Source organism: Lampetra planeri, chromosome 22 (assembly GCF_965212315.1).
Source record: "Lampetra planeri chromosome 22, kcLamPlan1.2.h2, whole genome shotgun sequence".
In the NCBI taxonomy this organism is placed as follows: Eukaryota; Metazoa; Chordata; class Hyperoartia; order Petromyzontiformes; family Petromyzontidae; genus Lampetra; species Lampetra planeri.
Window position 1 is genome coordinate 5,248,005 of NC_136128.1, and position 12,445 is coordinate 5,260,449.

Here is a 12,445-nt window from a genome sequence, read left to right on the forward strand (position 1 = left end):
GTGCCAGAATGATTGGTAACTTTTTTTTATTTAATTGCACATTGACGAAGTTACTCACTTGTGGAATAACAAAATACATAAGCCGACGATATGTCTCCTTCATATTCCCTTCTCTGCACAAGTTATCAGATCCACTCAATTCCCAACATCCTGATTACTCCACCCCTAGCCTGCCAGTGCTGGTGAGGCGGCAACACCTCGAGCTGCCCTTTCCCTCCCTCCACCCCCCCCCCTCCATCCACCCCTCCATCTCTCCCCCTCCCTCCCCCCCCTCTATCCATCCCTCCCTCCCCCCTTCCTCCATTCCTCCATTCCTCCCCCCCTCCCTCCCCCTCCCTCCCCCTCCCTCCATCCCCCCCTCTCCATCCCCTCCTCTCCCTCCATACCTTCATACCTTCATCCCCCCCCTCCATCCCTCCCCATCCCTCCCCCTCCATCCATCCCTCCCTCCCCCTTCCTCCATTCCTCCCCCCCTCCCTCCCCCCTCCTTGACCCTCCCTCCATCCCCCCTCTCCATCCTCCCCTCTCCCTCCATACCTTCATCCCCCCCTCCATCCCTCCCTCCATCCCTCACCCGCCCCCCCCCTCCGATCTCACCCCGCCCGACGCCCACCTGGCGTGCCGCTCCCTGCGCGCCCCTCCGCCGGCCGGCGGCGGCGGCGGCGGGAGCCCTCCCTGCTCCGTCTCCGTGAACGCCAGCGCCACGTCGCTGTGCCTGCGCTCGTGGCGGGCGCGCGACACCTCCGCCTGCATGCGCATGCGCTCCTCGTCCGGCGCCGGGCGCACCGGGTAGCGAGCCAGGTTGGGGTCACTGCGGTAGCGCCCTTGCGCCGGTGGCTCTGGCTGCAGCTGCTGCTCCGGATCCACGGGGGTGCCGGACGCCGCTGACGCCGACGCAGCAGCTGCTGCCGCGTCTCCCTCCACGCCGCTCGGTTTTGATGGCGCCACGGGCTGGCCTTGCTGGGACGTGGACGGCTCTCCCCTTTGCCCTGTGTCTGCGAGGTGCCGGGGGTGGGAGGGGTGCGGGACGTCGGCGTGTTGCGCGATTGCGACGGCAGCGGCGGAGGCGTTGGTTAGAAAGAGGGCGAGCGCTAACCGCGACCGCCATACTCGCTGAACATAACGTGATGTGTTAACGAAAGCAGCATTAAGAGGTCGATCCAATTGGTCAGGTAAGAGTTTGTCGCACCTCTCCATTGGGAGAATGAGTGTCGGTTGGCGCTCATCTCTCTTGGCTACGCTGAGCCAGTGGTGGAAATACCACGTCTCCACGGTGAATGGCAGTGTCTCCATAACCACTGTTAACAACCACCGTTAACTTCCCACAAGGCAGCACTTATTATTATTATCTCATTGCCCCCCGGATAGATCACGGGCTTCAACTCGAGACATTCCTTCCACCACAGCCTTCCCCTTGATGCGATGTCTGCTCATATTAGGAAGCCACTGGAGCTATCTATCCAGCTTTAAATCTACATTGAAAACTCATTTCTTTAGAACAGTTTTTTTGGGTTTGGTTCGTTGTCCTTCCCGCGCGCCTATTATCATGGTTGGCTATGTATGGTGCGAAAGAAGTTCAGCATACATGCGGTGTGAGCTGGCCGACGGTGTGATCTGTTGCGGGCAATTTTCAAACATTATATTTGAGCCACACCATGCCTCATGATGGCCTGTCCGTTCACACAAGCCCCCGCACCCAGTACAACACGGGGTGTGGGGGTGGGAAGCTTCACCCAGAAGTGGATAGGCAAAAGGGTTGAGCATCATCACTGTTACAACAATCACTAAATATCATCGTATATAATTTACATTACACAACCAATTATTCGTTTCGTAGACACTCAATTCGATTTACAATTCAGAACTTCTGCAAACAAAGTTTACCACAGATGGCCCCCGAGCAAAATGTTCGGCAGAATCAAGGCTTTGCAAGCGGCACCAACAATTTACAGCTGTGCCTTCGATAGCGGCTGCTGCAAGTTTCAGAGTTGGCGGGGCCAAGTGTCTGACGGGAACTAAACTACATCTCAACCGTGCCGTAAATTCACACGTTGGGGTGGTCGGGGGCCAGAGGGGGGGGGGGGGTTCCACTGGGCGATGTGTCTTGATCACAGTCAAGGACGCGAGCACGTTTCGCGATGGCGAGCGCAACACCACTGAGAGGGACCAAAGGAACTCTGGACAATATGTTATATTCCTTCCCGTTCTGTGTCCAGCTCGTTTGGGAAGAAAAGGCGACCATAAAGTTGTGGCCTGGCATCTAAACCCAGGATCACAGAATTCAAGACCTGTGTCCCATTCCCCTCCATCATCTAAACCCAGGCTCACAGAGTCCAGGACCTTTTTCTCAATCACCTTCCTCAACTAAACCCAGGATCACAAAGTTCAGGATCTGTGTCCCAATCCCCTCCCTCAACTCAACCCAGGATCGCAGAATTCAGGATCTGTGTCCCAATCCCCTCCCTCAACTAAACCCAGCATCACAGAGTACAGGACCTGTGTCCCACAGAGTGTATGTACCCTATGCCCAACCCCTTCCCTGAGCCGCGCTTTGTGCTCTGTACCACGCACTGTTATTGAAATACAATACAAACACATAAACATCCAACTCTGCGATGCACACATCGAGTTCCCTTCGCATCAATGGTGGATGCCCTACACAGAGAGAGAGCTTGGCTATATCTGCATGAATGTGGAATTTCCACCTCTGGCTCAAGAGAATCGATGGGAGATGTAGCGTAGTCCCTTTTCCCATTTGAGCATGGAGGTAATTTGACTTTCATTGACAAGTGTCACGTAATAGAGGTGAGCAAGGCAAGGCATTTGCGAATGTGTTAAAGTGGACAAAGATGTTGATATAAAGCAATGATCCATACTTTATCAGCAACACTTTGGAAGTTGGAGGTGTCCTGCTTGTGAATGACCCCCAGTGGTCGTTGCATAGATCACAGATAAGGGGCATTGTACTGTGCAAATACATAAATAAAATATACAGTCCCTCCAGAAAAACGCGATTATGCGATCGCAAGATTCCACACAAAATCAGCCAAAGTCCGCATATTTATGCGGGGGGCGCGTTTTTTCAAATACGCCGCACTTTCGCCGCATAAATTGCAGATTTCCACGCGCAAAATATGCGGGCTTGCATGATTTCATAATCCCCGCATTTTCGTTGCAAAAAGTCACATATATCTTAGCAGAAAGTTGAAAAATGTTGCGTTTACTTCACACAAGCGCAGCCATTTCCCCTGTTGCCATGGGAACGTTATGAAGTGACGTCACTCATTACGCGACATCATTGAAAAGCTGCAAACCCCGCGATGCCAATTAAACCATGATGAAGAGTTTATGCAACTTTACAGTTGTAAGATTGCACTTTTTGTTAGTAGTATGTAATTTTACATTACTGTAAGACTGTACTGTTACTGTATTGCTTACGTTAATGTGCACTGAAAACACTTATTTTAACAGAAGATGTCTGTTTTGTATAGCTACCTCTGTAAAACAGGAAGCACACATTTTATTTTTTAATATTTTATTTATTCATTTTTACAGAAGTTGTAGCATATTCATTTTGTAAAGCTACAGAACTTGTTCGACTCAATGTTTTGTAAGTTTGAGCCATCTGTTTGTTAAGGTCTGAAATAAAACAAGATGAGAACTTAAATATTCCCAGCACTTTCTGTGATGTAGTATGCTTGCTTATCATAGGAAGTAATAAGAAATGACTCTTTACATTAAAGTAGTAGCCTAGTGAATAGGGTGTTGGGGGAATCACTTTTTTTTCTCTTTTTCATCAAACCGCAGTTTTTGCAAGTTCCCGCAATTTTTGCAAGTTCCCGCAATTTAATCGCATAAAATTGCATAAATATCCCGCATATTCCATCGCATTTTTTAAGAAAACGTGCCGCATAATCAACGATTTTTGCCCGCAACAATCACCAAAAAACTCCGCGTTTTTCTGGAGGGACTGAATATACTACCATCACCAACACTCATCACTCTCACCACCGTTATCCATAGTCATCACCACCACTACCACCATCACCATCCCCAATCATCACCAGTACCACTATAATCATCATCACCACCACCACCATCATTTTCATCACCAGCACCACCGATGAATAGTGGTGATGATAATGATCGTAGTGCCGGTGATGATGATTGGTGGTGGTATTAATGATGGTGATGATGGTGGTAGTGGTGCTGGTGATGATTGGTGGTGGTATTAATGATGGTGATGATGGTGGTAGTGGTACTGGTGATGATGATTGGTGGTGGTATTAATGATGGTGATGATGGTGGTAGTGGTGCTGGTGATGATGATTGGTGGTGGTATTAATGATGGTGATGATGGTGGTAGTGGTGCTGTTGATGACCATGAATAATGTTGGTGGTAGAAGTGATGACAGAAGAGGCATTTTTGGTGGTGGTGGTGGTGGTGTAGTTGGTTCCTTCGGCAATGTCGGTGGTGTTAATGATTGACTACATGCACATTACTACCACCAGCACAACGACCATCATCACCACCATCACTGTCATCCACGCTGCTTCTCACCGTGCTTGTGTGAAGATCGTGAGCCGGGGCCTCCGCGCTGGCTGGCCCCCCGCTGCTGCTGCTGCTGCTGGGAGGGCCCCGCGGGGAGCCCCTTGCCGGAGGGACCGGCCTGCGCTTGCGCCAGGGCCGCCGCGGCGGCCGCTCGCCGCTCGTCGCGCATTCGCACGGCGCGCACGTCCAGGTCCCCCGAAGAGGCTGGGCGTTTCCTAGCGCACGGAGAGAGCGCGCGGTTACCCCTCGTAGTTACCCCTAGCAGTTACCCCACGGGGGTAACCCCATGCACGGCGATAATGCGCGGTCACCGCTCGCGGTTACCCCTCGCGGTTACTCCGCGCACGACGAGAAAACACGGTTATCATTTGCAGTTACCCCTCGCGGTTACCCCCCCCCCCCCCATGTACATTTTTTACACTGGGTACAAGATCATTGTGGCGAAGCGCTGGACTCGGGACAGTTTCAATTTAAAACCTGGTCCGGGGGTGGAATCAACAAATCATCTCTCTGTGGTCGATAAAAAGTTACCACTTGATGAAAAATAAACTGTGATTGTCGTAGGATTCTGGAAATTCAGCCACTTTGCTCAGGGCCGTAACTAGACATAGCCCTTGGGTCAATGACCTAAACATGACTTATTGGCACCAATCGGGGGTAGAAAATGCTAACAATGCTGTACCTGGAGCATCTTATCTCTAGATCACGAACAAATATGATAGCGAGGTCACCGTGATGTCTTTTTTTATGAGGGTGGGGGTTGGCGAGCACCCTGCCAGGCTGTCTTTGTCTCCCTGGTGGCGATGTTTACACACTGCACTAGGTACTCATTTGCGGCTGAGTCAACCTTGGGGAGGTCCAGGACCGGTTCAGATAATCGCCTCCTGGCGTTGGCAGTGACCGGAAATCGAGGTTCATAGCACAGCGCGCTAACCGCTGCACCACCGCTCCCCACACTCCCGCACATGCATCACCGGTCAATCTCACGTCATCGGTTCATGAAAGGCCACCTGATGTTGAATTCTCACTCCGTGATTGGCCACCAAGGCCCCCCTCCCCCACCACCGCCCTATGCCTCGTGGCCCTGGAGTTGGTGACGTTTTGCGGACGAGGTGGTCTCTTATTTTTTTCCGCGTCGTATGAAATCAATGCGACTCGATGTTTGTTGTCGACGTTCTGTCCACATAAGTAGGTCAGGCCACAAATTAACAATAGCGGGCGATCAATCAAAATTGTGCCTCTCTCTCTCTCCCCGACTCTCCGAACGCCGCCCCTTGCTTGCTGCCTTCACGGGTCAAAGAGGAAACGATCAGCATTCCTCCCCCAGTTCATTTACACCAGTGCCTAAAATTAATCATCGGCTCGCGAATCTGTCGCCGCGCGTTATCACCCAGCTCGCGGCGTACCGCCTGCAGATCTCTCCCGCACGCGCTCAGTGCCGAGGCATCGCAGCCTACATATAACGTCGTTGCTCATCTGTGTCAAAAGTAACTCGCAATGTTTAAGAGAAATTCATATTTTTCTCTACATTACTCGCCAGCCATAATTATTTGTTTGGTTGAAATTGGTGCTGACTAACTGCGGTTGAGAAGCATGGTCAATCACAACAACAAGAAAAACCAAAACAAACTGAAAATCTCACAAGGAAGCATGGAGAGATGCATGCCTGGAATTGCATTGGTTTACAATGGATGATGGCCAATGGTCAAGAATAATATTAATGCATTCGAGGAGACGCCCACCAAGAAGATGGAGCAATGAGATCGATCAGCTCGTGTGCATGTGCTAGGTAGATTGGTCCGTGACCTCCTGCCAGCAAGCCTTTCACACTTCACATGGCATCTAGGTACACCTAGCCTGGCACAAGTGTTGTGGTGAAGTCACCACCACTTAGTTGGGAACGCCAGCTGCTGTGTTGTTGTCGCATCTCAGGGTAGTGAGAGGTGGCGGTGACTTGGGAAGGCCTTCATCCAACAGTGGATTGACCATGGCTAATGATGATGATTACATGCATGGGGTTACAATGTGAAATTACACCACACTCAAATGATCAATGGGTGGTGCTCATCCTGGGGGTCCTGAGCCAGTGGTGTAAAATTCCCCTCCGCAGCCAACACTGTATCCATATAACATCCATCGCCACTTGTTTTATATATACCAGAGAGAGATACTGCGCTGAGCCAAACGACGACCTGGATTTGGTGCCAGACTGCCCTACTATTCAATTATTGCACCATTATTAGTAAGCCATCGTGAATGATTATATTCGTAATTATTCCCGAGAAAGTCTCATCGAGTCTCAAAGTTAATTTCAGGAGCGTTCTGTATTGGATGTGTAACCAATTCCTTCATTAGTGATGTCTTTCGTTTCAACCCAACACTCAAATTTAAATTCCGCTCAAGTCTAAATTCTACTCGAATGCCACCATAAATGAGGAACCTAACAGGCGGTGACGATATGGGCAACGATGTCACCTATATGCCTCGTGGCCCTGGAGTTGGTGAGAATAGAGAGGAAATGTTCCCGTGAGAAAGCCACGATCAGTGGTTCCAATCAGGGCCGGATTAAGATTGTGTAGGCCCCTGGGCTACAGGTACTGTGAGTTCCCCAATAATATTTTCCAAAAGAAAACAAAGTAAATAAAAATACAAATTATTTTTCCAAGGCTAACAACAAATCAAATTCAGCATTCACGAGTGAAATAACTTTTCACTTCATCTCTGGAGGCCCTTCCAGCTGGCGGAGGCCCCTGGGCTGCAGCCCCTAAAGCCCCCGTGCCTTCATCCAGCCCTGGTTCCAATTGATGTGGCCGAGAGCACTGAATCAATCTGTCAAAGCTATTTCCAGAGGGGGTGGAGCGGTGTGCACAGTGGCAATGTGCCTACATATGTTGAACTTCTTTCGCACCGTACGTAGCCAGCTGTGCTCACACGACAAACTCCAGTGACTTGAGTTCGATTTGCTGTCCTCGGTGGCAAGCGATATATTTTACCGGCCCACGCCGGCCCGTTTGGCAAAGTGTGGACAAAAGACCCACACGACTGGCAGGCCTTCATCCAGTAGTGGATTAATTGGCAAAGGTCTGTACATTGCATCCCACTGGGATTTTTGGACACAGCGTTGATGTACGGTGATTTTTCTGGGATATTTTGTTGTTTTTTCCTGGATTATCTGTTTGCACATAGTCAATTTAACATGTTTTTTTATTCATGTTTTTGTCTTTTGTTTGTTGCGGTCACACCCGATTCAAGATCCGAATGGCTCACAGGGCTATACCAAATAAATGAAACTTAAACTGAATTATACGTTTGGAATTCTAAATGTTATCGATATGCAGAAGGTTTGCTTGTTAACAATTGGTTGAAAGCAGAGATATTCAGGCAAGATTCATCGACTGCAGGGCGTATAGAAGGTCGGGTTGCCTTCAAACGAAGCTCCACTTTATGTTAAAGCCATCAATGGGCCACCGCTTACAGCATTCCTCCAGGTATCGTGATCCAATGCCCCTAGCCAGGGCCAAATCCAATAAGTCATCGACATATAATCTCCACGTGAAGAAGATGTTATGGTCACCTCAAAGATGTGGCTTTTTATTATTGTTATTGTCAATGTCCACGTAAATAGTAAACGAAAATAGTGGCAATTTATTCAGTGTACGTGGGTGCCGAAATTTACTGCAGGAGCAATATAGTTCCAAAAGAACATAGCTCAGTGTTGTCACCTACGGTGTTACACGCAGGTAAAACATTCCACCTAGAACTGTGGACCAGCAGATGGCAAGTAGCAGAGCAACATGTCCACGATTCACACCTCACCATCCACTCTCTCAACCAATCTCGGCTCTGTCTGCATCCGGATTGGCTCAAGCCATCTGCGGCGTTCACAAAAGTTAAGTTCTACCCTTACTTTAAAAAACGAAATCTACCCTTGGAGGCCAATATTTTGTCATATCTCCCTCTGACTATAACAGCTGCCCCCTCTACATCCTTTATACATCACTCACCGCTGAACTACAATTGATCCAGAATGTACGCGGAAGACTTCTTCCTTCTCATCGACCCTCAGCCCCGTGTTTTATTGCAGATCGTAAGCTCCGTTTGCGAGCACGACCACAGCCCAAGATCCCCATAGCTCTCTCTCTCGCGCGTCTTCCCAGGATGTACCGCGTATGGTCGTTAGATACAGAACTCCCTCCTCCCCCTGGTCATCTGCACCGCTGACTCAACCTCCCTGCTTTCCGAGGCCTTGCTCAAGACTATCCTCTTCTCTGCTCATAATCAACTGCTCCCCATCCAATTCCAATATCGTTCCGGCAGTTAACATAGTTAACATCTCGGTGGCGAAATGTTAACTACAATTGCCTGGTGTACAGGGTATCGTGAGTTCGATCCCGACCCTGACGATGCCTATATATTTGGAGTTTGCATGTTCCTCTCCCTGTGGTCCCGTGGATCTTTCTCCGGGTCCTCCGGTTTGTCCCTCCACATTTAGAATTAACGTGCGTTTAGAGCATATGGCTGCTATAAATTTCCACATGATAAGCCACTTCATGGAGCTATCGTTTGTGATGGCCAGGTCGCTTCTGAAAAAAATGGCTATATAGCTCAGTGGGCCTTACCTGGTAAAATAAAAAATATATATAGAAAAATGTAGAGTTTTAAATAGTTTATGGTGTCTCGTCATCAAACAGAGTGTTCATTCGGAGATCTCGCAGGCAGATGCAACGCCTCGTGTTCGAGAGCGGCATACGGAAGCGGATACCGCAGAACTAATTATGATATCCTGTCAAGGCGGATTGGAAAGTGCAGCATCCCTCAGTGTGTATAAGCGGTGATTTGAAGGGATCTCAGAGGGGATAGTTCTGTGATATCTTCTTCCTCAGGCAAATCTCTGACATGTCGGGATGTTCTGCAAGAGTCATGAATTGATACATCACCTTCGAACAAGGCTGCTGTGACAATTGGAATTGAAAAAAGTTTAACTAATAAAGCTTGTGTCCTATACAGTTGGTACAGCAATTTGGGATGCTGTGTTGTTCAGATGCTCTGAGTTTTCATTCTGTAAGGTGACGAGGTGGCTTGGGGATTAACACAGTATCAGAGCACTGCTGATGAGATCTTGAATGAAAATCTCGTGATGTACAGCATTTTGATGGTCTAAACCAGGTTTCCAATAACTGCACGCCAAAACATGATATTAAATAAGTATGTCTTTTTTTTACTTAATTCGGCGTATGCCAGCGAATTTTGTTCAGATTGCCATGCAGGAGGACACGTGAGATGGGACACCACCTCGTGTGGATAAGAGGCAGCTAAATGGACCTCTGCAGCAGTTTTATGATATCACCTTTACGGAGGCCATTCCCTATCATGGGGCAATGTTAGAGAAGCGGCGTAGGAACCGAGAGTGCAGGCGGTTAAACTGCACTGGGACCCACGGGGCCGGAGGGGGGCCCAAGCGCCAGGCTGCTTCGATCTCTGTGTCTGGGGCCCGTGCCCAAAGCACGCTCCGCTCCGCCGCTTTCTTCCGGGAAATTTAGACCGGAAACGTTCACGGTCCCACACACACGCGACAGACACCGCACACGAGCGGTCCGAGTTTCCGTAACATTGCAAAATTCGTGGCGGAACCCAAATTGCGGAGATTTTTTTTGGGGGGGGAGTGGAGGGGTTGGTTTTCAACAAAATCGCTTCGCAAACTGCGATCGCTCGGCGGACCTCTCTCCGGGCGGCTCGCTGCGCGACCTCAGCGTCGCCTGCCTGTTGAGATCCTTCTGGGACAGGTTGGAGTCGTGGCGACGGAGCTGCGACGACGTCGACGGCTGCTGCTGCTGGTGGTTGTTTTCACCGCCAGGGGGCCCCGTCGCTCCCAGGGGGCTCTGCGACTGCGAGCGCTCCTGCAGGCGAAGGCGTTTCTCGCGCGGGGCGTCCGACGGCCCCGCCCGTGGGACGCCGCCGCCGGCTCCGTCCGGGGTGGTGGCCTGCTGCGGGCCGCCGCTGTAGAACCAGGCGCCCGACTTGATGAGAATCTCCTGCTGCTTGCGGCAGAGGTTGCACACCCACATCACCTGGAGGAGGGTAGCGTGGGAGGGTGTGGGTCGAGGGAGAAAGGTGGATGGGGTTGTGGTGGGGTGGGGGCAGGGCGGATGGGGATGAGAGTAAAAGAGAGAATCCAATGTGGATCAATGCAGAAGCCAATGGATCAATACGGTAGGATGGATAACAACGGGAACGTTCAAATCGTGTTGCACGTAACAAAAAATGGATGGAACCGGAAAGACAGGAGGGCCTAAGAGAGAATGGCTTAACGACGACATCATAAGAGATTGGTGCCTGAATGATGTGGCACCACTTGAGCATATTGGCACAAGACAGAGGAAAGTGGAAACAAATGACGACATGTGCAGTGGACACACCTACGAGCTGTCTGCTCACGAATCGTGATGATTATGAGAGAAGCTAAAGTGTCTCCCCCTGTGCTCGTCTTCCATTTGCCAGTAAAAAATATGATAATTGTTTTTTTACCCAGTTTTGTTGCCAGATAAAAGGGTTAAAAAAACAATTATCAGTCTTAAGCTAGTCGTGGAAATTCAAAATTCCTATGGAGGAAGTCAGTTTGACTCAGCTCATTGTCTTTCTGGGGTTGTCAAAACGAATATCACTTCGAACATTGAACAGTGGTTACCTTATACTTGCCCCGTCATAGCAATGTAGAATTTCAACTACTGGCTCAGGCCCATGAGCACCGCCCCGCATTATTGGAGAGGCACTTTGGGCAATAACTTTCATCAATAACATCAAGATACAGACTGACGCCACTTCAAGATGTCCTTACAGCATGCAAAGATTGTCTTGGAATTTACCTGGCAGGTTTCAACCTGATGTGAATAGACAGCCCAACTTAGCGCATCTTCCAAACCCTTATGTGCAAATGAGTTTAAATCCTGGTTGAGAGTTGACCCAGCCCATCATCCCTTCAAGGTAGATACAAATGTGTGCATGTTGAATTTATTTCGCACCGTACGTAGCCAACCACACTAATCGGAGGTGAGGGATTTATTGTCCTACGGAGAGACTCGCCCCCGCTGTGGGAATGATGAATTTCCACCACTGGCTCAAGGCTGTGAATGGGAGATTAGCACCCCCTCATATTTGATCATTTTGAGCTGTGTTGATGAGTGGAGTTACTTGCTCAATAAGTATTTATTGCTGGGTACACGCAGCTTGTAACAGTCATTGGGGAATGTCTCCAAGACCATCGGACTCGCTGCAACTGAAACCAAGCTCACGTGGATTTCCTGTATTCACTGGCGCAGTGCTCTGGCAAGGGCATGACTAACCCCCTTGTGACACCCAAATCACCTCTCATTGCCATCTTTGATGTGTTCCATCTGAACAGAGCAAATAGCCCACATCCCCATGTATCGCTTTACATTGTTCCGCTGATATCACATTTCTTTAAGGCTAAAATTATGTTTGAATATGATACTTAGTAATATTTCTTTATTTTCTGGAGGTGATCTGTATTTTACAAATATGTTTCTCGTGGATGTAAAGTAGTAATATCTGGTAACAACGCCAAAAATGTAGATGTTTTAAACTTAAGCTAAACATTAATCATGCATTTGGTTAGTTATACTTGAAAAGTAACAATGGATATGAAGATAGCAGGTCATGCATGATGTTGCAGATTAATCTATAGCAGCTGGGGTTTATTTAATGTACCTCTGTATTATTTCATAACTTAATTCTTTTCAGGCCCCACGATATTTAAAGTGCAATCTCTTGCTCACACCACTGCTGGCAAAAAGGACCTCCACTAGATGGAGCTCCAGAGAGTCCCTCTAGAGGGCATTTAGCCTACTCTTCCTCGCTGAAGAAGAGGAAGTGCCC

At 49.1% G+C, this 12,445-nt stretch overlaps 1 protein-coding gene across 1 annotated transcript in view; it reads right to left on the reverse strand.

Annotated features, from left to right (window-relative positions):
* The window catches only part of LOC144724938 (regulating synaptic membrane exocytosis protein 2-like), a 256,156-nt gene that overhangs the window by 141,349 nt on the left and 102,362 nt on the right, over positions 1–12,445 (reverse strand). Inside the window, exons 3-5 of the mRNA XM_078604261.1 lie at positions 10,271–10,620; positions 4,562–4,767; positions 614–995 (exon numbers count right to left, since the gene is read on the reverse strand). Of these exons, the coding sequence (XP_078460387.1) occupies positions 614–995; positions 4,562–4,767; positions 10,271–10,620 (938 nt within the window). The remainder of the gene's footprint in view (positions 1–613; positions 996–4,561; positions 4,768–10,270; positions 10,621–12,445) is intronic.